The sequence below is a fragment of the Athalia rosae genome, chromosome 2 (assembly GCF_917208135.1).
Source record: "Athalia rosae chromosome 2, iyAthRosa1.1, whole genome shotgun sequence".
In the NCBI taxonomy this organism is placed as follows: Eukaryota; Metazoa; Arthropoda; class Insecta; order Hymenoptera; family Athaliidae; genus Athalia; species Athalia rosae.
Genome location: NC_064027.1, coordinates 29,011,582 through 29,037,309, shown reverse-complemented (window position 1 = coordinate 29,037,309; position 25,728 = coordinate 29,011,582). Strand labels below are relative to the sequence as shown.

The 25,728-nt window shown below is 36.9% G+C and overlaps 5 protein-coding genes across 20 annotated transcripts in view; 3 read left to right on the top strand and 2 right to left on the bottom strand.

Moving 5' to 3' along the window:
- The window catches only part of LOC105693146 (four and a half LIM domains protein 2), an 84,154-nt gene extending 78,289 nt beyond the window's left edge, over positions 1–5,865 (top strand). For all 7 annotated transcript variants that reach the window (XM_020856450.2, XM_020856449.2, XM_048649422.1 and 4 more), the window contains 3 exons: positions 2,984–3,153; positions 3,235–3,421; positions 3,501–5,865. In XM_020856450.2, the coding sequence (XP_020712109.1) occupies positions 2,984–3,153; positions 3,235–3,421; positions 3,501–3,658 (515 nt within the window). In that variant the 3' untranslated portion in view covers positions 3,659–5,865. The remainder of the gene's footprint in view (positions 1–2,983; positions 3,154–3,234; positions 3,422–3,500) is intronic.
- Positions 5,866–6,184: 319 nt separating this feature from the next.
- Positions 6,185–8,480, top strand: LOC105693144 (mesencephalic astrocyte-derived neurotrophic factor homolog). 3 transcript variants are annotated; one of them, XM_012412856.3, is made up of 5 exons: positions 6,185–6,328; positions 6,885–6,983; positions 7,068–7,192; positions 7,280–7,421; positions 7,505–8,480. In XM_012412856.3, the coding sequence occupies exons 2-5, from the start codon at positions 6,899–6,901 to the stop codon at positions 7,678–7,680; spliced, it is 528 nt and encodes a 175-aa protein (XP_012268279.1). In that variant the 5' UTR covers positions 6,185–6,328; positions 6,885–6,898; the 3' UTR covers positions 7,681–8,480. The 3 variants fall into 3 exon arrangements, with proteins under 3 accessions (XP_012268279.1, XP_012268280.1, XP_048505408.1); XM_012412857.2 differs by having other exon boundaries at positions 6,260–6,406; XM_048649451.1 differs by lacking the exon at positions 6,185–6,328 and adding an exon at positions 6,589–6,819.
- Positions 8,481–9,346: 866 nt separating this feature from the next.
- Positions 9,347–11,724, bottom strand: LOC105693135 (probable glutamate receptor). Of its 2 annotated transcripts, none has more exons than XM_048649446.1 (7): positions 11,187–11,724; positions 11,020–11,114; positions 10,753–10,926; positions 10,451–10,686; positions 10,158–10,375; positions 9,828–10,075; positions 9,347–9,764 (listed from the first exon to the last, which is right to left on the bottom strand). In XM_048649446.1, the coding sequence occupies exons 1-7, from the start codon at positions 11,442–11,444 to the stop codon at positions 9,542–9,544; spliced, it is 1,452 nt and encodes a 483-aa protein (XP_048505403.1). In that variant the 5' UTR covers positions 11,445–11,724; the 3' UTR covers positions 9,347–9,541. The 2 variants fall into 2 exon arrangements, with proteins under 2 accessions (XP_048505403.1, XP_048505404.1); XM_048649447.1 differs by having other exon boundaries at positions 11,547–11,724.
- Positions 11,725–11,852: 128 nt separating this feature from the next.
- LOC105693169 (tyrosine-protein kinase transmembrane receptor Ror) overlaps positions 11,853–25,728 on the bottom strand; it is a 49,518-nt gene continuing 35,642 nt past the window's right edge. The window contains exons 2-14 of one of the 2 annotated variants that reach the window (XM_012412926.3): positions 20,673–20,769; positions 19,344–19,557; positions 19,062–19,215; positions 16,964–17,042; positions 16,137–16,395; positions 15,932–16,056; positions 15,281–15,846; positions 14,961–15,197; positions 14,741–14,874; positions 14,454–14,670; positions 14,027–14,368; positions 13,683–13,951; positions 11,853–13,611 (exon numbers count right to left, since the gene is read on the bottom strand). In XM_012412926.3, the coding sequence (XP_012268349.2) occupies positions 12,883–13,611; positions 13,683–13,951; positions 14,027–14,368; positions 14,454–14,670; positions 14,741–14,874; positions 14,961–15,197; positions 15,281–15,846; positions 15,932–16,056; positions 16,137–16,395; positions 16,964–17,042; positions 19,062–19,215; positions 19,344–19,557; positions 20,673–20,769 (3,422 nt within the window). In that variant the 3' untranslated portion in view covers positions 11,853–12,882. Of the gene's footprint in view, positions 13,612–13,682; positions 13,952–14,026; positions 14,369–14,453; positions 14,671–14,740; positions 14,875–14,960; positions 15,198–15,280; positions 15,847–15,931; positions 16,057–16,136; positions 16,396–16,522; positions 16,904–16,963; positions 17,043–19,061; positions 19,216–19,343; positions 19,558–20,672; positions 20,770–25,728 lie in introns of those variants that run through there. The other variant, XM_012412927.4, reaches the window with a different exon arrangement.
- Positions 17,133–25,728, top strand: part of LOC105693170 — a 34,018-nt gene continuing 25,422 nt past the window's right edge. For 2 of the 6 annotated variants that reach the window (XM_048649432.1, XM_048649426.1), the window contains exons 1-4: positions 17,133–17,312; positions 17,576–17,776; positions 21,750–21,928; positions 22,138–22,676. The gene's annotated coding sequence lies outside the window, so the exon portion shown is untranslated. Of the gene's footprint in view, positions 17,313–17,557; positions 17,777–21,749; positions 21,929–22,137; positions 22,677–25,728 lie in introns of those variants that run through there. The other 4 variants (XM_048649430.1, XM_048649431.1, XM_048649427.1 and 1 more) reach the window with 4 other exon arrangements.

Sequence of the window (25,728 nt, the reverse complement as noted above, 5' to 3'; positions counted from 1 at the left end):
GGTTGTACGAATAAAATCACCTGCGTCTTCTATTGTAAATCATTTTCTACGTAAACCAACTTTGATCGATAATTAAAAAATGTTTCATACGCGTAAAACTTCTCCTTTTTTTTTTTTTTTTTTTTATCTCATTCTACGATAGCTCGTTATTAAGTCATCGTTTCAAATACACCGTTTGTTATATCATTGACCGAAATAGGTATAATTAAGCAACTTTTAAGTGGTGATAAGGCATTTAATTTTCTACCGCAGCTACAACACAAGTGCGAATATGTACGTATGTACCCGATCATCGGTTTCTCCACGAAAATTCCACGTCGAGAGAATAATATGCTCTCCGAATAACGTTGATTATTCATAGACGAAATATCAGCCGATGAGAAAAATAAAAGATACAAAATCTCGGTGGCGTCGCAAATATTTCTGTCTCGGAATTTGGATTTCATTTTTTCTCATAATATCTCATTCTCCCCAATAGTCGTGTGGGATGATTTACACGCGCGGTGAGCAAAGCAGAATCGTCGTCTCTTGTTTACGGAAATATCGTTACACGGTACAGTATGTATACATACATACGTGTACGTACGTATGTAAAGTTGAACAATATGTGAAACGTGTAGGTTTAATTCTGTCTTGCATCGTAGAACGAATAACAGTGAACAAATAGGATATACGTGCGAATAACATGGCGATAGACTCAGTTTTTACGTGTAAATATACGTGTAACTAATCCATGGGAATGAATCATCGGCTGGGAAGATCGCAACGTAGGTGTACGAAGACGAACGAACCACCAGCTTCCATCGATCACGCGAAATTTCAAGCAATAATCTCATCTCGTTAGGAGGCAACGCGAACCCCGGCGGTCCGTTAATCAGAGTTTCTACCTAACGATCGTATCTTATACAGCGGTCCAACAAATGATATCGCAATTAACGTCACCGAATCGCTCACGCGCGACTCGATTATTCGATTACGTGATGTATACGCGCGTATACCTACCACGTATTTCTCGCGTATTCCAAAATTACTGTAACGTACGATTGACGGGATAAATGAAAAGCAGACTCCGCGTTTGTCTCGAATCGCGTGCCACTCGTTCTAAAGAAGTATAAGAATTATAAAACTTAAGTTGGATCGTATGAAACTTCGAGGGAATCGGTATACCTAATCCTCGAGTGGTAACGAACTTCGCGTACGAAATTATTCGAAAATTTTTGTCGATTAGAGATCGCGCAACTTTCGACCCGGTTGAACGCCGATCTTTGAGAATTCATACCGTTGAGATAAATGAAAGAAGTATTTCGTTTATTTTTTTCTTTTCTAAATTAGAAAAATTAACGATATTAATGTGCAATTGATTTCACGAACTGTACGCTTTATAAACGCTTCGAAGCAAAGAATCGCCCACCACAATACCCGGCGTATAGTGACGTATTTAATTAGCATAACCTGTTAATGGGCCACATCCCACGTCTGAGCTCGAGCAAATATGGCAATATCTTTAGTCGAAGTAATTTTATTTATTATTTATTTATTTTTTCCTTCATTCTTCTCCTTTTTTTCTCTCGAATGTAATTGACGATAGGTACGAGAGATTGTTATTTAAATTTAGAAGGGAAAAAAAAAAAATATTGCGATTCAACATGCATCAGCGTACATCGTCTGTCGCAGACGGTATACCTAATAGAAGAGATGATTGCGATGTATGATGATCGGAACGAATGTTTTACAATAAGTCTCGAATGACCGAAAACAAATTTAAAATCTTCGCGGAGAATTAAAATTTTCACCGAATGGAATTTTGAATTTATTATTCGCTCAACTTCGATCCATGCGGACATGAATTAGCCCCGAATCCTTCAGATGTGTTCGTCTGCGTAATTATCGTTGATTTCTAGAGCAAAAATATGCGGTGGGTAGTGGAGAGGTAATTCATTCGTTGCACAAGTAGTAAAACTAAGTGGGTCACCGTGGTGACAAACGTGATGTACGACCGATATGTTGTTGCAGGGACTATAGATTGACGCGCGACATTGAATTAATTGATATGGTCAGTCCGACGATTATCTTCGGAAAATCGGATCCTAGGACGCTGAATAATTTTCATCGCCGATTTCAATTCAAAGCCAATTGAAAATATAGCTGCCTCGATTTTCACCTGTAGTGTACGCCGACCAGAATGAGCCGATCGATGCAGCTTTTTCACTCGGTTTGTTCAATTTTTTCAAGATGCCATTCACCGAGTCACGTGTCACGGTAAATTTGTGACAGAATTTAATTTCGATCGCGGCGAGCCCTTTTCTCCTCTGTATGATCGCACTCGCGGTATATAAGGAAGTGCGATAAAACCGATAAAACGAAATAGCCGATAAAAATTTATCGCCCGCCAACGAACAACCGTACATAACTAGGCCTATGTAAATAGCCCTCATCCTTACTTCCACTTGGTGAATTGGAGCGTTCCAGTGCTTTTTTTTCTCCGGTTGACTTTTTGTGCCGCAGTGCGGATCCTTCGACTCCTAGTTCTCCCTAATACGTCATCTCCCGTGTGGTCTATACGTATATAAACTCGCGAAGATTGGTATCGCACGCTTATGGATATACCTATATCTATACCTTATACCTATTCCTGATATAGGTACCGGTTGGGGGGTGAACTCGCGAAATATGATACCTATACCCAGGTGTGTGTGCGTCCGTTTTATTTTTGGCATTTGCAAACGTTCTCTTACCGTCGTACTTGGCACGTCCTGGCACCGCGATTCGTTAGAGACGAATTCTAGAAATTAATATACATCTATCAACGGTCAAATGTACGGGACGAAAAGCTCGCAGTTTCTACACATCGCCGCCGATGTTGAATCTGACTTTCAAGATCAAAGTCACCTTGAGACAAAGATAACAAAAAATACGATCGCCCCGATGATCCATTACACGGTAATTTACCGTCGAATTTCATCGTCGTTCTTAATTGTTCCAGGCACGAAGAAGATGGAGTACAAGACCAGGCAGTGGCACGAGAAATGTTTCTGCTGCGTCGTGTGCAAGAATCCGATCGGTACGAAGAGTTTCATACCTCGCGAACAAGAAATTTACTGCGCTGGCTGCTACGAGGACAAGTTTGCCACGCGATGCGTGAAGTGCAATAAGGTAGAAAGAGGATCGAGTGAATTTATCATTCGCTACTTCCTCGTCGAATTTACTGAACGGTAATGAAACGTATTCTTCCAGATCATCACCAGCGGTGGTGTTACGTACAAGAACGAACCCTGGCACAGGGAATGCTTCACCTGCAGTAACTGCAGCACGTCTTTGGCAGGACAACGATTTACATCTCGCGACGAGAAACCGTATTGCGCCGATTGCTTTGGAGAATTATTCGCTAAGAGGTGCACCGCCTGCACTAAGCCGATCACCGGTACGAAATCGTTATTTCTTCCTTGATTTTATTTAGTTTTTCTTCGTCGGACTTACGTAATTGTTATGCCGCTTTTCAGGTATCGGTGGAACGCGTTTTATCTCGTTCGAAGACAGGCATTGGCATAACGACTGCTTCATCTGTGCCGGATGTAAGACATCCTTGGTTGGTCGTGGGTTCATCACCGACGCCGATGACGTTATCTGCCCGGAGTGCGCCAAGCAGAAGCTGATGTGAATTTGACGTATATTAAAAGAAAAGAGTAAGAGAAAGAAAATGAAAAAGAAAATAGAAAAAAAACAAGTCTGCGATGTCATATCTCTTCACAAGCCATACTCTCTCGCTACGATGTTAACGCCCATTGCTTCGATCTTTATTTCAACAGAGGATCCCTCTCATTCGCACAATGTGAGATGTTTAGGTATATATTGATTAATAATTCACCCATTTACGATTCTGCGGTCGTTTACTTTTCGTCTTTTTTATTTATATCAATTGTTTCGGAACTACGATTTTATATCTAAGGTGTTTCGAACAACTTCACCCTCGCATATTCTTCCGAAAAGATACTCATAAAAGAAAAACTATAGAAAGCGAGCAAAAAACTATGCAAGAATAAATGATAAAAGATGTATAAAATTCGAAAGATTCAAATAGCTGACAAAGAGTGGTTTAATGACTTGGTGATGTAATTTTTCAAGTAATTTCGCTTTATTTAATGACCGTGTTTAGGGCGCACGTCCTAGCTTTGTAGTCATAGGGATGGTAGTCATTTGTTTATTTTTATTTAATTATTTTTTTGTTTTTTCAATTTTCTTATATAAATATTTAAGTATACATAGCATCGATTCTATGAATTATAGATCGCTTCAGAAGCGCGTGATTTGTGTATAGCCGCTTCCCAGACTTTGAGCGTTCAATATCTCTTCGATTCCTCTATGGAAGATTGTAAATGTCAAGACGTCAAGTATGAAGACCCTACTAAAAGTAGTACTTATTATAAATATTTAAAATATTCAATCGACGAAAATAAGTTGTTACAATGAACAGAGAGAAAAATAAAATTAAAAACAAAAAAAAAAAATGAACAAAATAATCGACCGAAACAGAGAGCTAAAAAGAACCTAAATGCCTTTTTAAAAAATTCGAAAATCAAATCGCCTTACTATTGATATATAAATATATAAATTAAATTTTTAAATAAACCTATTACTACTACACTATTAAATATAATGTTATTAATATTATTTTTTGCTTTGTATATGGTAGAAGTAAAATGAATCCTGTTGTTAATCACTGCTGCAAGAAAGAAAAAAAATGCGAAAAAAACGTAAAAAAAAAAATGAAAAAAAATAAACCGCGAAACCTTGTTGTTATTAAACAGAACTATCTACAATATAATATTTATAGTAATAACGGTAATATTATTTTCATTCAACTAACTGTTATTATATACGAATACATATTTTCGTTCATCATTACACTGTACAAGCCGTATGCAACTCATACAAGAATTACACTCGATTAATTTACGAATTTATTCATATCACAAAACGTATGCACGCAATCACTATCCACGCAAACACATACACATAAACACACACGTATCACATACCCACACACATCGATACACACACACTACACACATCGATGCACACTACACACACACACACACACACACACCCACATGAATAACACACCCACATACACAACACACGCGTGCACGTTTGATACGGATGTTATTTTCAGGCACGATACCTATGATACTTTTAGATCTCTTTACTCTGGCTTACTAAACGTGCATCTGCCGATTAGAGCTATGAGGTGAACCAGCGTATAAATACTAGTGAAATGATCTTAAAATGCACGTTTTTATGCTGCAGTATTGCACTGCATGAAAAAGTATAAATGTATAATTTTATTAACATCATGCATTCGCGAGTTGAGATGCGGACGTGTATCCAAACTGATAGTGGCCTTATTATATACAAAAGCAGCCAACGTACGAACTAACTTATCAGTTTATTATACATACACAATAATAACTATAATATTAATAATAAAAACAATAATAGTAATAATAATAATATCAATAATAATATATTATGAAGAAAATAAAAAATGTAATAATAATAATTAATAGTAATAATATCAATGATAACAATAATATTAATTTATATAATTTTATTTCAAAGAAACGAATAGTAATTACCAACAATACGAACAAATGAAAAATTGATCACAGAATTCATGACCAAAAATTATAATACCAGCTTAATATTCTCACAAAGGGAATAATCTCTCTCAGAGCACTAATTGTCTTAATTTTTGTATACGACATGATACATGATTCTGCATCATGGAATGTATTCGACGTATCATCATATTACAGTGTAAAATCGATGAATAAATAAATGTAATTATTTACGTTGTTTATCTGTAAACTATCTGTTGCATGTGGGTTCTTTTTCTATCAGTATCTGAATCATAGCTCTGTTTCCTATTAATTATCCTGTACTTCACCTGTGTATTAATCCATTCATAGGAAATACTTTGAAATTTTATAAAAAGAAAGGACCAGATTTATGTTTACAAAAATTAATTATTAACCGAAGGTTTTTTGTTGAAATACTCAATTAAATTTGATGCTTCACGTATTTCAAGTTTTGAATTATGAATTCCTGTATTACCTTCAGAATTTCAACCGAGTTTTGGTTGCCTTTGCAACGCCACCGATAGCCAATGAAAGCAAAATGAGTTTAGTCTTCAGTATTCGAGCCAATCGAGAAACGCCAGGTCGCAAGTTCCGGGATTTCTGACAGAAAACCAACGTGTGCATTTGTGACAGGATCGAGCGAAGTCAACTGTGATATTTCGTCTGAGCTAAGGATTGAAGAAATTCCCAAGGTGAATATTTTGCGAATTAACAAGAACGCCTGGATCTTAGGATTGTTTTACCTGTATCATACGTTTTTGCATATACAAGTACGTGGCTTTTGGAGTATAATTGTTGGGAATTAGTATGTAAAAATTGTGGAGTTTGATGCCGAATGGAAAATTAAGTTTGGTTAGGAAGATTGTTTGATTTTGATAATAATAACAGTAAAGAATAATATAGGAGGTTCACCAATCAAGTAACGCCAGCTCGGGATTAGAATACGGTTTGACAGAATCCAGCGTGTATATAATTGCGTGCACAGAGAACACTAAATTTCTTTTTGTGCTGACAACTCACCGTAAATTTCATGCCGTTTCGCAAGAGAATTGATATAATGAAATAGAAGTCGTGTTTGGAAACTATTAATTCACGTTTTGTTCATTGATATTTAACCTCACCGGTTTACTCGTTTTTAGTACAGTATAGCTTATATCATTTGGATTCAAGTATTCCTTCAAAAGTACAGAAATAATTCGAGTTCCGACCCATTCAACTTTTACATATAATTGGATTGAAAATTTACAGCTTAACATTCAAAGATGAATTCTGCTTTTGGATTTGCGTGCCTGGTGCTTGTTGCACTTATAGGCAAGGTTTCCCCACTTAAAAAAGGAGACTGTGAAGGTAAGCGATAAATATTCCTGTAATTTGAATGGGTCGACCTGTATGGACACAATTTTCAATTATCTCACATTTTTTATTTTACAGTTTGTATAGCTACAGTTAACAAATTTGCCGATACTCTGGATGAGAGTACAAAAAGTGATACAAAAAAGATTGAAGCAGCATTTAAAAAGTTCTGCAAAGACACTAAGTCCAAAGAGAATAGATTTGTGAGTGCTGAATTCTTGATGTGAAATAGCTTTTCTAAAAATTGGCACTGGTGGAGCCCCTCTTATATTTCAAAAATCAATTTACAGTGTTACTATCTTGGAGGTCTCGAGGAATCCGCGACTGGAATTCTTGGTGAATTGAGTAAACCTTTGTCTTGGTCTATGCCCGCTGAAAAAATTTGTGAAAAATTAATGAAGAAGGATGCCCAGATCTGCGATCTTCGCTTTGGTAAATATTTCCTTTCCATCAATTGTCATTTACGTTCAAATATAAGTTCGAGCAACTTCTTGCATTCTACATTTCGTTTTCAGAAAAACAGATAGATCTAGACACTGTGGATTTAAAGAAATTGAAAGTACGAGACTTGAAAAAAATCTTGAATGATTGGGAAGAAACGTGTGATGGGTGCATTGAGAAGACAGATTTCATACAGCGAATCGAAGAGCTGAAACCTCAATACTCGAGTAGTCAAAAGACTGAACTTTAAGAAGCTCCTCAATTAGAATAATAATTATCACTGTTAGCTCGAGGTGTCTCAACGTAACGATAGGAAAAATGTTACTTATTTAACTCAAATGAATTACACCAGACCGGCGCATTATTTAGTGGGGTTATTTGTGATTAGAAATCAATTATTATCATGGTTTCTGTCATGCCTTGTGCCAATATGATGCTCTTTTGGCATTTCCAGCACCATCGGTAAGATTACCCTAATAAGTGATTGTCCATTTATGACCAGTTCCATAACCAAATATTTTTATTTTATCATTGTCTTTATCATGTTGCTTCGACAATAATTGCCAGTATTTTATTCATACAAGATGTAGCATCAACTATTACGATCAATTAAAAATTTTAACGTCTCGTTAAAAGGCATTAAGGCTGCAAAGCTAAGGATTTTGGTCAATTATACGATGATGCAATTTAAAATCAGCAGGCAACTATCTTTTACATTTACATGATCGGTCGACCCTACATTGAATTGTACTCTGCATGATATTTGGCTTCTTCAACCGCTACTCACATTATTCACAGACAAAACCTCGAAAAATTTTCTCACATGGTGATGCCAAAATACGCTGCAGAGAAAGGACTGTGTATTGAACATGAAACAGAATCATAGTAACCGTAATAATTATGGTGATAAATAATTAAATATTAACTAGGTACTTGTAAAAAAAGAGACAACAATTATCATCAGCGTGTCATACATATTATTCTGCATAATTATATCGTATGCCTCGTTGACATCTGAAATCAATTAAAAATTCAAATATTTATAGCAAATTATTCATATTTCTATCCCATTTTTTCTATCTATTTCCAAATTCCCAAAATTTTTTTCGAATTGAAATTCATTAAGACTAACAAGTGAATAAACCGCAATGCAAGCCGTTGATTAAAAAATTTGTCATCGTCAACACTGGTCAGGTGAAACAATATGCCACAACCACGCTTGTCTAAACTTGTTGTCGCCGCGTTTGTCTGTTGTTTACAACATAAGTTGCAGGTTGCGAAAAACCATGTATTGTTCCGCATACGAGGAATATCGTCAATTAACTGGATTAATTTTAAGATCGTTTTGGGATAAGCAATTTATTGATAATCAAAACACAAAAGTTTTTACCCATTAAGATAGTTTTACGCGATTTTCAATTACGACTCAACCAACCGATATTGTTTATATTTTGAAAATAGCCAATAGTGTTGTTGAACGAAATAATCGACATTTGTTAGAGGAAACAATTGACTAGAGACTGGCAGTTAGACTCGAATTTTCTAGTCCGTTAATGTTTTGGTTGCGTCGTCATCAGGCTGGATGCCTTCTAATGGCCTGGGGAAGAAATAATAAGCCACGGACTTTTAGTGTTGTGGATCAACTGAATACAATACTGAACGATTATACTTTCATTCGAAATCACGCTGTTGCCTAAAGGTATGACGCTGTGTATTAAAATGTCCTCTGGGGATGCATACAGCATCATCAGTTTTTCTGTAAGTTTAATATTATTCAACTTGCAGAAAATCTCACACTACTGCATCAAAAATGGATCAACGACCTAATCGAACTTCATACGATAATTCAGAAACGCTACACAGGCGGGAATTTTCTTTGAAGTAGCAGAACGGGTACAAGATACAATAAATTTTGGTGAGTGAATATTTGTCGTTTAATTTCGGTTGTATATTACTTTATGTTATGTCCAGTGATTTCCCCGTTAACTGGTTCTTATCAAATTGGAATTGTATTTTCCGATGAATTATTTCTTCAGATAAGGGATGAGTGCATTACATTGGCGATAATGAACATTGGTAATGAATGATAGCCACACTAATAAGCGTTGGCTTTAATAACAATTAGGTTTACAACGAGTTTCATTATGCACAATGTTTTCCATTATTAGTATGATGAGTGATAAAATAATGCTGACACAGAGCATTCCAAATATCAAGGAAAGCTGCCCAAGTTTTATCGATTCAAAATCACCCGTGTTGGTTACTTCAACGGCTTTCTCCAGCCACGTTGATTTCAAATGATCTATTAGTCCACATTCGTTCAACTTCAGTATCCTGTCAAAATATTAGCAGAGATTATGTAGTTCTCTAGAAAAAAATTCATAACTTCACACTTACGCCCGGTTTATTGTTTTCACGTAATCAAATCCACGTACGACTCCACTCGATATCCAAGTCTTGTAATAAGGAGACCCGATAGAATTTATATCACATTGTTTTGTACGGATATTGTCAGCTTCTACCACATCCTGAGCTTCGAAATAGACGTACCTACCGCCACAAAGTTTATCATAAGCTTCATTCGTTGATGCTTGCACCAATCTACCGCTGTCCACGAACATTTTGTAAATTGGTCTCGGTGCCAACTACAAAATTCCAGTTTGATGGAAAAATCAACAAGTGTTGGATTGTCTTTTTGCATCTCTTTTGTCTATTACTCTTACTTACTACAAAGACTGAGTACACAAAGGAGTTCCGTTTCACAACGATCTTGTAGTCCGTATCTTTATATAAAGATTCGAGGTCAGTAAATGGCTTGTGATATTGTCGTTGCGTTACATGAGCTATCAGTTTGGAACTGAAAGCGATTAACAATAGCCAGGAAAGCAGGCGAGTAGTAATTAGGAGGATTTTCGAATGCTTTATCAACAGTGATGGTACCCAGCCTGTAAAAATATTAGACCATTTAGCCTGGGATTACAAGGGTAACCGAGATTCAATATCTCCTTATATTCACCCACCCTGCCCACAGAATATTGAGAAGATGTAAAACGTATGATCCCTCAGAGTAGGAACTATGGGGTCATCGACGTCCTCATTTTTCTCATTATTGATACAAGTCAATAAGTGTTGAGTGAAACTAAGTAATGATATCGCAGACAGAAAAATAAAAACTGACAACCAGACTTCACGACTGAATAATCCTACCATCCAGTCACGATGAAATTGCAATTTTTTTCTCATATAGAATCTGTAACTGTTGAAGTAAAATTGAATGATAGTTTTTTGTCGTTTGGTGTTGTATGAATAAATTCAAAATTACTGTGTTCTCCAAATGGCCATCGTAAATTGTAACGCTGTTAATCGAGACGGGTAAGCCACACTTCGGGGAATAATATCAGTTTCATTTCGCCAAATGTATCCCAACAGACCACTCCATGAACCATTCTTGGATCTAGTACCATATTCGTCTTCACGTATCTTTTCAACCTTCAGCCTATTACAATAATAGATTGAGTTGATCTCTCGACTGTATACCAGATTTTATAAAAATAGAAAATTAATTAGATGTTGAGTACGCGAAAATTACTTGAAATTAAGCATGCCTGCAAGAATGTTCCACATGTCACCGTGGACTCCGCTTATCTCGGTGAAATTATTTTCAAAATTTAGTAGATTTCTAATCTGAAACACAAATATTTCGTTTATCAAAAATCGTTTCTCTTGTTACCCTTTCTAGTTTTTCTATATACAAACCGGAAACGAAGAGAACTTAAATATCTTGCCACCAAAGTTATGTTTCTCCAATTCCCAGCTTATTTGCAAACGTTCTATTTGCATTATTTTGTATGATTCAATGCTAAATATCTTAACAAAATCATTTGAATTCTTATCCCAAATTACACCATTCAACGCATTCGCCAATGGTAGTGACAGAAAATCTTTCTTGTTTCCGAGTATACAATTAACGATTAAAATTAGTAAACGTATTCGTACTCTAGAAAAACGATACATCGCTTGTTACACTGTTATAAAATACAGTTAGAGGCGAAAGCAGCAAAACTATCGCAATTTTGATGCAGTTAAAATGTTTTTATACTTGGTCGACTTTATTACCGAGCTTTTTCTGTATCCATGCAACTACGTGGCTGATTGATAACTGCCATTAGCTGCTCACATTCCATCGGATTTCGCAGATTTTATCGTTCAAAGCGCATTTGCAAGGCATATTTTCATCTAATGACATACCATTGGTACGTGCGATAGCACTAACAATAAATCTTTTAACATCTAAAATCCTACGAGACATGAAATATTTGTGTGATTCAATCGTGGGATGTGAATTGAATTCCTGAGATATTTTCATATGTTGGTGAGAAAACAAGAACTTGCATATGGATCAATGTATAATAATTGGAAGAATTCTTTTACAAAAACATTTAATTCCTTTTTTTTATATTATAAATATTCGCGTATGACTAAATTAAACGTATAAAGTTTATCTTATAAACAACTACTAACAATCGCTCCATTAATCATTCGCTCGTTTTATTTATATCATTCACAATATAATATATTTATATATACCTTTTTTCTATGCATACCTGCCTGTAGCTAGATACTCATACGTACATAAAAATCATTGTAGTATATTTAGTTTGAATCAAATTCCTTGAGATTCTTTATCTCTCTCTCCCTCTCATTTTTCAAGTTATCCATTTTTTCTCCTCATTTGCAACCACTTACAAGTTTTCCTTACAATAAAAACTATAAAAAATTATCGCACTTTGTAGCTGCTTAATTATTATCATTGCGTGATAATATCACTTATCATTACTTAATATTTGTTTCATCAATTTTTGTAATGTTTCAATTCATCATCTTATTTTTTCTGTTTTTATCAAAATTCCTTACAGTTAATATTGTTGTTTCTTTGATTCTAAATTCTATATAATACACGCATACATTTATATTAATATACTATATTCGTTATACACATAGATAATAATATTGACAATAGTGAAATTGAATGAAACAAAATGAAACGAATTAATAATATTCAAAATGATTTTATTCACGACTCAACCGTAAAGACAACATTTTTGACCTGGAAGGCAGGACTAAAGTTGAATCTGATTCCTTACTATACTTTTCTCCCGCATTTTACGAAGAAGAGTAAATTTGCGGGACGAAAAGTAAATTAGCGGGATGAAAAGTGGTCTTTACAGTTGATTCAGGAATAAAGTCCTATATGCAACGCAGGAATAAAGCTAATCATTCCCTCGGGCAGTACAGTCGTCCGCGGGAATAAACTGCAGCTTTATTCACTTGTTGCATAATGTACTACTAATTCTCTATACTCAGCTGCAGGGCTTTTAAAAACCTATGAAAAAGAAAAAAAAAACTAAAAAATGAACAAACGAGATCCGAATATGAAGAAATATTATAATAATCACTTAGATACTCTTGTTTCTGTCGTAACTTTACTTGGATCAGGTAGTCTGACTACTAATTGAGCCCCGTTCTGGATGGGCCTTGTAGTTCCGTTAGGAGGACTGTTCTTTATCATTGACTGTGGTATAGAAGGTAGAACTTTTTTTGCCCCACTAAGTTTTGGAGAGCAACACTGCTTCTCGTTGTACTCGTTTAGGTTTAAATTTGAATTTGCGTTTTGGTAACTCGGAGGATTTATTTTTAAAGGAGAATTATTAGTGTTTTCACTTTGACTTTGATTGTTCTGATTATTGCAATTCGTTGCACTTGTATTGTGATGATAACCTGGAGACAACATTTTTATGGGCACATTGTGGTCATTCATGTTGCACATCGATGGTTCTTGATTGCACTTGAATGTGGATGTTGTATCTTTTCTGTTTAATGAATCGGATTTGTAGATCGGAGCTGACAGTTGTGTGGAATTCGTCTTGTTTGTACTTTTGTGACTACTGCCAGAATAACTTGTTACCGATTCGTTGCAAAAGTCACTCAAGTACGTTTGATTTGTGTACCAGTTTTGTAATCTGTGATGAATCTCGGGGAATTGTGGTCTGCGATTCGCGACCTCGTGCCAACACTCAATCATCAGACTGTATATCATTGTCGGACAATCTTCCGGGCATGGAAGAAGCTGTCGTGATCTTATCATGTCTATGACCTCCTGATTATTGTAACCGTAGTATGGCTGGGGAAATAGATAAGGGGCATTACTTCGAATGTCGCAGCGAGTTATTCTGTGCAAGTAGTGAAGCTTACCTGAAGGCCGTAGCTATATATTTCCCATAATACTACTCCGTAGCTCCAGACATCTGATTCTGTTGTGAATTTACCATAAAGAATAGATTCCGGTGGCATCCATCTTACTGGTAACAGGCTCTTCGATTGTACTCTGTAGTAATCACTGCTGTATATGTCTCTCGATAGACCAAAGTCAGAGATTTTCACTGTCAAGTTTTCACCAACTAAACAGTTTCGAGCTGCTAAATCGCGGTGTACGTAATGATGACCCGCGAGATACTCCATACCTATGAAATTAACGACAGTTATGGAAAACCAGCCTAGAACTGTATACGGAAATGATGGTAATTGAAGAATCTTACCGGATGCTATTTGCAAAGCTATGCGGAGAAATTCAGGCTGCTCCAAAACCTTTCCATTTCCGTTATTAAGTGGTACATCGGATCTTGGTGAATGGCAAATTAGAAATTCGTGTAAATCTCCCTGTGTCATATACTCGAAGAGCATACACATTGGTTCGCCTTTTAATATTACACCGAGAAGACAAATAATGTTTGGGTGTCTCAAGTCTGTCATAAGATCGACTTCTCGTTTAAAATCACTCTGCGTCTTTGGGGTAGCGTTTTCTTTTAGAGTTTTTATAGCTACGTATATAGTTGGCTCCGATTTGTTACCGGTCTGCAATTCACCCTTATATACTTTTCCTAAGATAGACGAAATGAAAAAGACAAATTAGTCGATTTCTTTTTTTTTCTCTCTTGACTTGACTTGAACGAATGTTTGTCTCACCAAATGCTCCTTCTCCAAGTTCTTGAAGAAATGCTACGTTGTGGATAGAAAACTGTGGCACTCTGTTGTTGGATGTGCGGCTACTTCCACTACTTAAAGTTCCAGCTCCTGGTGTTATGTTTCCTGGCCCAGCAAGTAGCGAACTCATTTCCATTGGCTGAGTCGTACTACGTCTACCATCGTAAATGTTTTTATCACATTGCACTCCAGTTAGCATCTACACGTAAGAATTTAAAAAAATTAGTATCCGAACGGAATCAGAAGATATGTTTGAGATTTTGTCTCACCTTATTAGACGGCAGATGATTTGGTTGTCTTCTTGACTTTTGACTTTTGTAGCAGCAGCAGTAACAAATTAATATTATTACAAAGCCACCTGTCAAGACAACACCAACTATCGCATAGATCCAAAGATTTTCAACTGTGAATGAGAATTAGTCAGTGGTTTATTTGGGTTGCAATCACGGCACAAAGAACGAAATCTCTTAGTAAATTTCAACTACCTACCGCACTTGGCGATCACGCAATACTCGACTTTCAGTCTTGTTGCCCCATCCACGTAACACCAGGGTTGAGATTCCTTGCTACCAGGATTTCGGCAGTACGAATGTCTCCCACTTAATTCTTGGTACTCAGAAATTTCAATGTTCAATTGATCCGACCATAGTACACACGGTCTTCCACTTTTGGCAAATTTTACTGTACCTCTATAAGATTCTCCTGTACCCCAGTAACAATGATCATCTGAAATTGATAGTAGATTTTATTTAGATGGTGAGGATTCAGTTTCAAATGTAAAGGCAGTGGAGAGTTTTGACTGTACTAACTTTCTTGAATATTATTTTCAGCTGAGATACCAAGGGTCAGACAATCAGCGGCTTCTGGAGAACCATCTGGAGGTAGATCGGCACATTCCAAAAGAGGTACTTGTCTTATCACTTTTTGTCTTTTAGCAATAGCATATTCTTTTCTGCAGAGTTCATTCTCCAAAATTTCACATTCTTCTCTACAAATTCTTCGGAGCTTGTGATTCAAGTGATTACGCCCCGCAGCTCTAGTGTCATGGTTCACTGACTGAGAAACAATCGTTCTCTCAGGTAAGTTACTGTTCTTGTCAACTGTAAAGTCAAAGTTTGACCCATACCCAGATGTTGCTCTACGCTTCTTTCTATGCAGACCATGTATGGCTTTGGCAAAATCATTTAAATTATCCTCCCCGTCAGTATCATCCGAGGAGGGAATGTTCCCTTGGTTGGAATTCAGCAGATTAAACAGCTGTGTACTTGCCTCAGAGTTTTCGGGCTTCTGAGACTTACGTTGCTCTCTACATATGGGAAAGGCTGAATAGCATAGCGATGGCTTTGCATACCTTTCACACGTTGATGATAACTCACTGTAAAATGAATATCAAAAGTTTACAATTTCACTCCAACAGTTCTGTCGCAGTTTTGAATGTTCAGCCACATTCTTATACCCACTTTGAATAATTGATGACCGTGAATGCTTGTATTAGTCTTTCCTCCAACATATTTTGTGGCACCATGTGAGAGATGTAAACAGACTTGTTGCCGACATATTCGGCACAAATTTTACCAACATAAATCTGTGCATGAGAGAAAATAAGAGATTTAGAAAGGATGGCGAAATTACATTAATATTCAATACACGGCATCCTGCTCTTACCTCACAGGTTCCTTCATGATGCTCTGATTGTTTTCTCCCAGGCATATTTGCAAGGTTTGTTACAGTTCCAGATGGTAGTTGAAATTGGATATTATCAAGGCCGCTAAGAGCAGTAAAATCCACAGTGCTGGATTGCGAGCTTGTCGGATGTGGACTCGGGGAAAATATTTCATTGAATGTATGTGTGGGTGGCAGGTGTGATACGTGAGGTGTAGATACTCCAATACCTGATATATCTAGCCTATCCCCTGTCGCTGTGCTGATAGAAAAAATAGAAGAATAGTTCAGCAAAGTATCCAAAAATTTCCATTGTTAAATCCATTGAAATTTCAAAAGGTTACATAATTTTGTTTGAAAGTATCAACAAAGACTAGGGGTTGTCTTACCTTATGACATTTATCTCCGTTACATTATCACTTAATTGATTGGTTTTTACAAAAATATACGAATTTTTTATTATTAATAGGTAAACTAGTAGCCTCATTTTATTGTGTCTTTATTTATTGTTGGTCAATGTCAAAGAATTGGATTTTCATTTGTAAATATTGCTCTTCGTGTCATTTGTGATTATTATTATTATTATTATTATTATTGAGGTTGCAAGCCCAACAACCCCTAGCGGCTATTTATAGCTCAAGTATCAGTTTCAACCGTTGGTAAATAATTGTGCAGATTTATCGACAATACGTTGTTAGTTTGTTAGTTTATTGTTTTATGCGCTGACACAGATGTCGTTACGAGCATAAAGAACATTATTAAAACAAGTATTTGAATAGTGAAAAAAAATTAGTATTCAGAGATTGATAAATTGAATCTGGAGTACTCACCCCTCTAGTAAGTCAGGAAAATGAGGTATGATCGGTGAAAAACTTCCTACATCGGCTGCCGCATTAATTGGACGGCCAGCTGCATAAATAAATGAGTCAAGTTCTAAGATGGACAATAATATGTTGCGTTGTATATGTTTGATTGTATGTACAAAAGTCCGTTATTTCGGCCGCTTGATATCTCGCGTAACGAGATCAAGTGAGATTTATATTGAATAGGTGATGTATATTTGATCATTTCTATTTTTAGACTTTGATCGGCATCACAATAATTCAAAACCCCCATAATTCATCGTTAAAAGTTCCGCGAAGGGTCGTATCAACGAGTACGACGAAGTTTAACTTATACGTAGGTCTTTGCATGTATATCTATACCCATAAAGTTAATATTTATATTTCAAAGTAGTGCAAACTGCATCCCCCATTTTTACGTCTTGGCTGAAACCCTAATTCAAACGAAAAAGCATTCAATATATCCCTCACGTACGCTCTTGCGTACACTTTTCACCCTTATAACTTATGCCGCCAACTTTTCTTCACTGAATATAACCGTGAAAGAGGGTTATTATACATATGTATATGTATATATATGTTAATTTTGCCATCTTCCAGGTTATTCAAAGGACGCAAAAGAAGAAGGATGAGGATCATCGATAGGTGACTACGTTTAATCAATTCATCATCTTATACGCACATAATATATGTGCATACATTCTTCTTCCGAGCATTCTAAAAGGAAAATATGAGCATAAGAAAGAAAAGATTGAGCTTCATTTGTCAAACGAGAAGTCAAGTCAATTTTATGGATATCACGTGAGTTGGTACACGTATATTTTTACAGAGAAAACAGAGAAAAAGGAAAAATCGATTTAAATATCCCGGGGGTCTTAAGAAAAGGTGGAGCATATGAAAGCGTTGTGATATTATTTTTTCTGATTCATCTTACACACACGTTTCTATATTATGCTCTACCCATAACGTTTTATACACATTTAGGTGTATTACACATCCAGGATCCAGGGGTGGTTTTTTCTTTTTTTTTTTTTACTCATTTTATTCTCTTACGTACGCCACCCTTTATTTTTTTTATTCACATTTTCTACTTCTCTCATTGCTCCCGAGTTTCGGCGAATGAAAACCTGCTCTACGGGGGTAGATTTAGATCTAAGGTACTATTTGCTTTGTTGCTAGTATTTGTAAGTACAGACACATATGTGCATTGTATAGATATGTACTTAGGGCATGGCGTCATCTATTTCATATGATATCGTGATTTCTCGAGGGTTGTGGGGGTGAAGAAATGAACGTTGGTTTTATCATTTTTGTTCTCCCATATCCGAACTCACATATCTATGTACATATGTGCATACGACAAACACAATCTAGATCTTCTCTTCGTCTCTTTTTCTCTTTTCCACTGTGTTGCATCCTTGCAGGAGCTTATACCGGAAATAAGCAAAGAGGGTCGAAAGGAAATAAGATAGATCGAAAAAAAGAATCAAAGAGAAACGAAAAATGATTTGTTTTAGATAGTTGATGCTTTTCGCCATCCGTGTTATGTCGACTCTAATTCCTATCCCTTATACTCCTCTTCGCCATTACCAGTAGCAGATACAGAATTTTCAGGAACTCTCGGAATGCGTCAACCCGGTACAGAGAAACGAGGGGCAGGAGTGAAGTAGGAGGATGGGAAAAGGGTGTTGGTGACAAGCGAGCCATTCCTGTCCTTCCGCGCGGCTTTAATTATTCCAGATAATTACCTTTGATTGTTTTGTCAGGCCCAGAAGTTTAATTGTTTTACATGCCTACCGTACAAACGCAATTAATAATATACACACGTAAATTCCCTATAATAACTCAATGCACATATTAGTTCGCGGAATTTCGTGGTTGTGAAAATTTATCTTCCCCTCAACGTGAATATCGTTATATTATTTTTTTTTTTACTCGGCTTATATTTTACGGATATATGTAATTTCATATGACGTGACCTGGAACAGGTCTGTGGTTCTGTTACAATATTCTTTGGTTTTTCATTAATTTTATTTTCTTTGTTTTATCGATTTCTTTATTTTTTATTTATTTTTGTTTCACTTACCGTAACGTAGTGTTTTCACTTGTAGAATTCCCTCGCTCTGTATCAAATCGATATCGTTGTTTGCTCTGCAGGAATAATATCCGGTGTCCATTACCTCCAGTCTAGTAATTTTTAAACGACTCCTTGCAATATTTTTAGCGGAATGTTCGTGAGCCTTTGATTTTGCAAAAGTGAGAAAAAAAATTTGTCAGTATTTTTCATAATTTTTCTCATAAATAACTTTTATACGTCCTATTCTCTTGATATTGAATTTCACCTCTTGATTTTCTCTCATTCTTTTACCTGGGAGTGGATTTTACGCACGGTTACTCTTCCGGGCTCCTCTTCTACCAGGGCTTCATTTTTATACCATCGAATTTTTTTCGGTGGTGGATCACCGACAACTTCACATCTCATATTCACCGTCTCACCAGCTTCTCGAGTTATGTTCGTTAACGCTCTTACAAATTTTAACGTACCACCCTTCAGCGGACTCGTAGTTGCGTCGACTTCGGTACTGCGAAAAAAAACACTTTTTATTTTTGCGCTGATTTATCTAAACCGCTAATTTTATTTTATACAGGTTGGACTAGGTCAGTTGAGGTTCATATTCGAGAAACGAACCTGATCTCACCTAAACCGCTACGCGTATACTAACATTAATAATAATAGTCATAATCTCACCGCGAGAGAGAGTGATTATTGAATATAAATCAATTCATAATTGATTAGTCATCGCGCTGATAATCTATTACACACATACAACCCGCTTGTATGGGCATGTGTACGTACGGAAATCTGTTTGTATCATAAAATCGCTGCGTAGAGAAAGTATGAATTAATAGTTTTAGTAATGATAACAGTAACAACTTGATGATGTTTATTTAAATTTTGAATTTATCGGATATACTGCAAATAGAGACTTCTTTTTTAGGCTCGCTTCGAATAATCTTACCGGCCAGAGCTCTGGATGCTTTTTTACTATAGCAAGTAGAATTATACCGTCTGAGACTTAGATTAGGGCATTTGTAGGTACTCCATAAATAATGCATGGCTGCTACTCTCGCTGTTCCCTTACTTCAAACTCCTCCCTCTTTTGTAACAACCCCCTACTCCCTCGTCTTTCTTTCGGGGTGCCAAGAAAAGTGAAAAAAGGGGACGAACGAAAAAAAAACTAAGGAAAAAAAAAAAAGATCTGCTATCGACGTGTAAGAGATTTATTTATTTGGCTTTTTTCTCTCGTTTCATTTTTTACGGTACGTGGGTACATGTGTTTTAAAAAACACACGGTATTCAAAATGTTGAAATTTCGGAGAGGTGTGATAGTAAAATTTGATCGAGTCGATTACTCTACACATACATATGTGCATACGTGAATTTTATAAAATCTAAAATTGGGGAAATTTTGGTTCCGCAGCAGAAGCCAATATTGAGAATATTGGCATCCTCTCACGTCCGCCCCGGGGCTCCCTCCTAGTTCACGCCGTAAACTAATTACCTTTTGGAGCATACGAGGGTGACGAAAAATTAGGGAGGATTCAAATTCGTACGGAATGATGTGAAGCCACGGGTGAAATACGGGAAGGCGGAAAATGAGAAAAAAAAAAAAAAAAAAAAAAAAACATCTCTCACCCATTTGTAGTGGCGTCGAAAACGTCGTTATATTCCTCATCGGTTCCATAATCTTGAACTCCCGGGTCCAGGTCTTCGATGTCACCGTTTCCACCACCTGTAAAATAGAAAATGCGTTGCACGTTATTACGGTTGAAAAGTCGATACATATTTCATTTCATTTTATTTCAGTTGATTTTTCTTACACAAAAAAAAAACAAGAGAGAAGAAGCTAGAACCAGGGTTGATGAATATCTTAGGAATGGGGTGTACACTTATATACAACTATACTCGAACCCTCTAATGTCTGCTTGGTATCGCGTCGTGTCTTCTACCTTTACTTTGCTACGGGGGGATGGGGGGGGGGGGGAGAAATGTATTGCAGTCCTGGTTCGCGAGACTTGCGGGCGAAAATAATGAGTATAAAGTATAGCTATATTATGTAGAGAGTAGTCGAATGTATACGTATACGTGTACTGTACCGAGAAATATATATGAGCCAAGTTAACGATAATTACAAAACGTTAAATATACTGCTCTTGCAACCATTACCATATTTCAAACGAATCTGTATCGGAATCTTTTGCCATTTAGCGCCTCGCTTTTCGCCTCCGCATCTTCGTCTTGTACGTTATATGTACACCTATATCAACGCTCTCCGGAGAGTTTTTGAAATTTATTCAAATCTCGAGATAAAATGGCAATATAATGCAAACATCTCGTGGGAAGAGCTGCTTTTTTTTTACCTTTTTTTTTTTCTTTTTTTTTTCATATGCCCCTGACATAGGTACGTGCAAAATTTTTCGATTTTCCGATTACGCGAATACCGTTGTTATTATACGCGCTCGATCTGCATATATATTATACCCGAAAAGCGGGAACATCGGGGAATATATACGTGTATACATATAAGTTGACAAAAAAAGGTGAAGGAGTACAGAAGATATGTTGACAAATTTATGAGACAATTTCTCACAAACCTCAAGTTTTACCCTCGAAATCCTAAACCCCCGTGCGCAACCCCCGTCAACGTTCTCTCGATCCTTTTCTCCCTCACTTTAACTCGGTATTTAGAACTTGACGTGTATTTTCACGCAGATGGTTTTATGGATATAATACGACAACCGACCGGAAATGGGCCAGACTTTATACGACGTTCTCGACACTGCGACGCACCTATTATCGAAACATTAGTATATTGTCATCGTAGATTCATCATCCCAATGAAGCCGGTGTTTCGTTTTTCATTCTTCTACCCACCATTAGGTGCAAACCAGGTGTGTTAATATACACCGAAATGTTATTGGGATAGTAAAAAAAAAATGGGATTGGGGAAAAATATAAGTTCTGAAAAACTGAGTTGGCAATTACGTTTCGTTAATATTTTTGGTGTTCATGATTTCATGTGTCCATATTTTCTTTGTTTGTTTCCTCGAATTTTATCGAGTCATTTTTATGTATAGGAAATTGTTGTTCTTTGTGTCAGTCTTCCACGAGGATGTTCGTAAATGTCGACCCCGAACTCCTTGGTCTAACAATAAGAGAAGCGCGACATTTAAACCCTTGATCCTCGGAGGCCCGTCGAGAACTTCAAACGAGCAATAGCGGGGATCGGTTCGGTGAGTGAGAACGAAACCATTAGAAAGGTATTTTTGGTTTAAACCGCAATGTGCGTCGACGAAAAGACGAGAAGAAAGATTCAAGGATGAATGTTTCGAGGCCTTGCAGCTGATCCTCTGATCCCGATGCCGCGCGGCTCTAAGGGCAAAAGTCTCATCTCGTCACCGCTGCACCACGCCATTATAAACTGCACGGGGAGTAGAAACGTATTTTGACATCTCTGACAGTTTGACGAGCGCATTCTTATGGTAATATCTTTTCAGGGGAAGAAAGGAATAAAGAAAGGAAGTGAGAAAAATGTTCGAGCTTCTCATTCCCACCTCGGTGCAGCATGCCCATATCTCACTGCCTGCCCTCCAAGCTACGACGTGAAAGACGCACGACGTTTATTGTGAATTTTTGAACGTAAGTTTTTTCTTCTTCTTTATCGACCTACAATTATGAGCCGATTCTTCGGGGTTATTTGGCCGTCCAAGGATACTCTGTTTCTACCTGTCTACGAATGATGCAAAAATCTACAATTGATCTACCGACAACTCGTAATTTCTTATCGCCAACGGCATTCGCATTATTTTGTTCATCCCCCAGAACAAATTCTAGACTTATACGCGCCAGCTAACTGCGCAATCTAATCGCAGATCTGCGATCTCATGCATGTCGTATAAACGATGACTGGCTCATGTATTTACACGTATGTACCGTTTTACACACGTACTTACATGGGTATATATATGTATACTTGGTTGAAATTCGCGTGTCTCAAAGACATTTATTACATCATGGCAATCGGACTCGGCTTCGCAGCGAATTTTCGCAACAATTATAATTGTCTCGTATTTGCCGACACCGTACGCATCTTATGGGGTTGGTAGAAACGTAATTTTATTCAACTTACTTTGTCAACCCCCAACGATAAATTCACACATAAAGGTATACCTGGTGCACGTAGTACATTTTTTTTCCCCTCTATTTTCTTCTATATTCTCGCACGGGCTTTTAACGTTTTAGATATTAAATTATGTTCTGGACAGAGGGGTCGACCTTATATCGCTACGGGGGATGGCGAGTTTTTGAGGGTGGGCGCAAACTCGATGAAATATAAAAAAGATACACAAAAAATAAGCGACTCCATTTAGAACGTATCAACTCGCATAAGTATATAGGATTTTTCAAATATTTCACATACGTGTATATAGGTACCTAACGATAATGAACGGGTACACGAAATTATATGTTTGACATCAGTTATTCTTCCGTAATTTTTTTTATTTTTCGTATTTAATAACTAGTCATTATTCCAGTAAGGGAAAAAATAAAAATCAACGAACACGGATCATATTCGTTATTACGTACTTTTAAAAAACAACCCTCTCCTGCCCGTAATAGAAAACGTATACATATACGGGGCATAAAAATAACCAAATGAAATTGGAGATAGACTAGGTACGGGAATATTTTCTCTTTGATGTCAACGATGTCTGCATGTGTGCTTATTACCGCTTGTATATCTATATATATATATATTCTGTATATAATTGTTACGTACATAAAACCCGCAGGATATATCTCGATCACGTTTCATTTTCAGTATCAGTTTTCACAATTTTTATTTTCATTCACATTTTTAACCCCTTTACGCCGTATGTACTGTACGTTTGTATCCGTACACACGCCCACGTCGCTTTCGATCACCCTTTTCGTGCTGAAAACTGAAAACTGAAAAACATTTTAATTGATTCGCTACTCGGTCTGCATATCAACCATTTATTTGCTTTGGCATAAAGAATGGTAGGTAGGTAGGTAGGTACATATTCGGTACTCTCACATTTTATTTTATTCCATTTTTCTGTTCATTCTTTTTTAATTTTCATACATCGATCGATCGCGGAATATAAGAGAGAGGTATACGACGTACGAGATGAGGTTGAACTGCCGAGATAGTATACCAATTATAAAAATAACGACCAACATTTCTCTAGACATTTTCCGTGTTATAGAGAGAAAAGCATTATTCTTAAGGAGGGTTGAAAAGTATATTTCTTCGTTTCTTTTTTATTTGTATTGTATGATCAAACAAATCTCAACGAGTCTTTCTTTCTTCGCCTGCGCTGCGACCTGCACTTCGTGACGCAAAATAAATGCGGAACATATTACATCAATATTCATTATTCTCTAATAGGAAAACTTTTTTTCACTTTTCAAAAGATGTTCGAAAAAGCGTCAAATTGGCGATAACTCGATCGTTCCGATGGGTTAACTCAATTTAATTAGCATATTCGGATTTCTGAGCTCAAAATACAGAAGTTTTTATCCCCAAAATGGGGAAAGAAAATCAGAAGCTGTAGTTCGACGATGATTATTTTTCGATTCTTCGGAGCGAAAATCTGTATATTTTTTCAGTGCTCTATCCCGATTCGTGTTTTCCTCTTTTCTTATCCTCTCCACTCGCTTGATCAGGCTCCCTTTAATTTGAAACACGCGCCCTGCACCCTACGTGTGCGTGTACACGGTATACACGTTGACCAAATACGCTGCACACTTTTCCTCTTGCTTCTTTCGTTTTTGACCAACATCCTCGTCCCCTTTTGCAGCCCCTATATTTATTCCAAACGCGTCATCGGTCGTCACTCTCGAGGACGATGGTTTCGAGTACGTACCCTGTACACGCGCGAACACACGCACATCCAAAAGTGCTCAAGTATTTGTAGATACTCCCTAGAAAATCGAAACTGTCCCTTTCAAAGTCCCGCTGCTCTTGCATTTCCTGGTACTTCGTCCTAATCCTGGGACTCTGGGCCCCCTGCAGAGAACTCTGTATAAATATATCTGTATAGATATACATATACTACACATATGGATCTACGACATCTGTGGGCGAGTCCAAAGTCCCCCCCTTTCCGTTTTTATTTATTTTATTGCGTTTGTTCTTTTTTTCATTGTCTTTTCCCAACGCTTTTACCCCTCGGAGATTGCGGATGAAATAATGTATCGGTTTTTTTTTCTCCTTTTTTAATTTCTTTCTCACGCTCATAGTTATCCTTGAAGCTTTCATATCTACATGGGTATTCGCCACGTCGTTTTCTGCGAGGCGGTATAACACAGGGGCCGAAAATGTAGGAGAAAACGAAATAGGGATTTGATTTGCTTGCCTTTCGAACCCCCTTTAACGGAAAGGCCACCCTGTATATTTATTGGGCGAACATTTGGGAAGAAAGAGAGAGAGGCGGAGTTGAGTGGTTTAACTTAATTTATTGGGAGAGTTGAAAGAACGTTGTGTCCTGTTGCTATGTATGTATATATTGTTCACATAAAGACCGGGAGAGGTGTTGCAGAAAAAGGAAAAAGGGGGAAATGCCTGAGAGAATTTATTGAATTAAATTATACCCTAATTATATTTAATGGAAGTTGTGTAAGCAGCATCAGCAGCGGGAGCTGCTCCTAGAATTGATGAAGAAAA

What these genes read in the sequence shown, in the direction of transcription:
- LOC105693144 (XM_012412856.3), top strand. Translation starts at nt 6,899, where the DNA reads ATGAATTCTGCTTTTGGATTTGCGTGCCTGGTGCTTGTTGCACTTATA. An exon ending in TAAAAAAGGAGACTGTGAAG is followed by an intron (nt 6,984 to 7,067) that starts GTAAGCGATAAA and finishes TTTATTTTACAG; the next exon opens with TTTGTATAGCTACAGTTAAC. An exon ending in AGTCCAAAGAGAATAGATTT is followed by an intron (nt 7,193 to 7,279) that starts GTGAGTGCTGAA and finishes ATCAATTTACAG; the next exon opens with TGTTACTATCTTGGAGGTCT.
- LOC105693135 (XM_048649446.1), bottom strand. Translation starts at nt 11,444, where the DNA reads ATGTATCGTTTTTCTAGAGTACGAATACGTTTACTAATTTTAATCGTT. An exon ending in TTAAGTTCTCTTCGTTTCCG is followed by an intron (nt 11,115 to 11,186) that starts GTTTGTATATAG and finishes TTTGTGTTTCAG; the next exon opens with ATTAGAAATCTACTAAATTT. An exon ending in ATGGCCATTTGGAGAACACA is followed by an intron (nt 10,687 to 10,752) that starts GTAATTTTGAAT and finishes TTACTTCAACAG; the next exon opens with TTACAGATTCTATATGAGAA.